The sequence below is a fragment of the Helianthus annuus genome, chromosome 4 (genome assembly GCF_002127325.2).
Source record: "Helianthus annuus cultivar XRQ/B chromosome 4, HanXRQr2.0-SUNRISE, whole genome shotgun sequence".
NCBI classification, from domain to species: Eukaryota; Viridiplantae; Streptophyta; class Magnoliopsida; order Asterales; family Asteraceae; genus Helianthus; species Helianthus annuus.
Genome location: NC_035436.2, coordinates 27899563 through 27901906, shown reverse-complemented (window position 1 = coordinate 27901906; position 2344 = coordinate 27899563). Strand labels below are relative to the sequence as shown.

The window sequence follows — 2344 nt, the reverse complement described above, 5'->3', positions numbered from 1 at the left end:
TCAGTGGAACCCCTTTGTGTTACTAATGATAGCATTACATGTCCACACGTAACCAGCCCATTCAGCAGCTTCAGCCTCTTTCATCCAAGCTTCTCGATCAATCTCCACCCCTTCTCTCTGTAAAGCCCGAATACCCCTTTCTATTACCTTCCCAACCATAAATGTGTTTCCGAAAGCTTCTTCCAGTTTAGCTTCAGCGATCCAAATCGCTCGTTTTTTAGTAAGCTTCTCTCTCGCCTTGTTTAACACTTTCTTAGCCGCATCATACTTTTCCAACCGAGCTAAAGCAAGCCATAACTCAACATGCAACGGGCAACATTCCACCGCTCTCTGAAGCAAACGCTTTGCCTCATCCTCATTAGCAAGTTCCACAAGTGCTTTCCATAGCCTCACAGAATCTGGTATCTTTTCAAGACCCTTTCTCAAAACCCTACGTTTGTTGTAATCATCATGTTCCAATCTTGCAGCCTGTATCCAAAGTTTTACCGAATTGGGAATCGTGTTAACACCCTTTGCTATAACACCCTTAGCTTCATCCGGATTCGCCAACCGACATGCCTCGATCCATACATCCTCATTCTTTGGAAATTCTTCACAACCTTTTCTTATCAACTCTCTTGCTTTCCGAATATTTCCAGTATCTTCCTCTAATCTCGCAGCTTCAATCCAACCCTTTGGATTTGTTCGAATCACAGACTTCAACAACATCAGCCTCTTTATCTTCCTCATCATATTCAGCATCACAGATTCAAAGTCAAGAAGGTCAGGCGCAACACGGGCATGGCCGATATCTGAGTGAGTGGTTGCACCACGACTAAAACTGGCTACGCAATTAGACGGAGGCTTTGTATTGACTAAGTTTAATCGATTCTTCGGTGCAAGTGGTTGCATGATTGATAATAATATGGAAACTTATAATCTAAATTGAAATTTGTAATGGGAGTTTGATGATTGTAGAAGAACAATATTTTTAAAACGATATAAAACCTATGAATATGACTTAGTGGTTCGTAATTTGGGAGTTGATCGAATGCATGATAGAAGGTTTCATATAGTTTCATGCAAAGTCGGTGATGTGATAATTAAAAAAAAAAGAATACTGAAAAAGTGGTTATAATAGATAAGGATTTAATTTATTTATATTATATATTATATATCTATAGAGAGAGACATAGATACTGGATTAAGTTAAAAATCGTTAGTAATGAATACTTTTAGGAATTATAAATACGATTTGAAATATTATGTGTAATTACAATTTTCTAAAATTTACTTTTAAAATAAAAAATAGAATACGAATTAAAGAAATAAGAGAAGCTGAAAAAAAATTATATGCTTACATACTTGTACTTGTGACAACCAATATCTTATCTATTATGGTTATCCTAATAATAGGTGCTAGAAGTTGTAGTCTAGACCATTCGTTGTGGTCCGTGAACGTGAGGGGAGGCAGTCCTACCTTGACACCTGGGCACCACGACTATGGCACATCGAGTCGGTGGTGCATCGTGTTGTCGTTAAATGCGTGTATGTGGATGGAGTCACATCGTCTGGGAGAGACCGAAAGAGACAAGAAAGAATGATTTTTTCTATTTTTAATAAGCCAATGAAATTATGGACACTTAAAGACAATTTTTTTTTTAATTTTGTTATAGGAACTAATGTGATTTTTCTCAAATAACTTGTGGTAGTGAGCATAAAACAAACTAAATAAACAATCTTACTTTTTTTCCTTAACATTCCGACATTAATTTTAATGAAAATGGAGTTGATTTAAAAAAAAATATTTGTTCTTGTTATCGGTTTTAACACGTGCTTGGAAATATCAGATGATATGTAATTATTTATAAATAATTTAATATATTAACTGTTTGAAAATAATTAACGATACGCATTAATATTAATTGTTCGACAACGCTTGGCTACTTCACTAGTACCTCCAAGTATTACAGTCGTCGTCACTATTTGACAAACTAACCTTCACGTCAAAGCTTTTACTCAGAATAAAACATTACCAATAAGATATTGCACCATCTTGTTGGAATATTGCATGTGTCGAATCGCTAGAGGAATAGAGCGAAGAAGACTTTAAATGTTAGACGAGCAAAGAAGTACATGAACAACAATGAAAGAAAGACGTGAAACCAAGATATTAGACACAAGCACCCACAACTTCGTCACGGGGACATATGATTGGGGGCTGATAGCGTATGTGGTATTGGGCTAAGAAAACACAAAATACAAGAAAGCAGGTAAAGCCAACAACGCTCAATATACAAGATATCAAATAATTTTGGGCCGACCTAACCCTTAAGGACCACGCCTATTAGGATCTGGTGTTCCT

General features: G+C 36.3%; 1 protein-coding gene across 1 annotated transcript; it reads right to left on the bottom strand.

Moving 5' to 3' along the window:
* Positions 1-891, bottom strand: LOC110926743 (protein STABILIZED1). The gene has a single exon (XM_022170444.1). It carries the CDS (start codon positions 889-891, stop codon positions 1-3), a length of 891 nt encoding a protein of 296 aa, XP_022026136.1.
* Between the last annotated feature and the right edge of the window lie 1453 nt (positions 892-2344).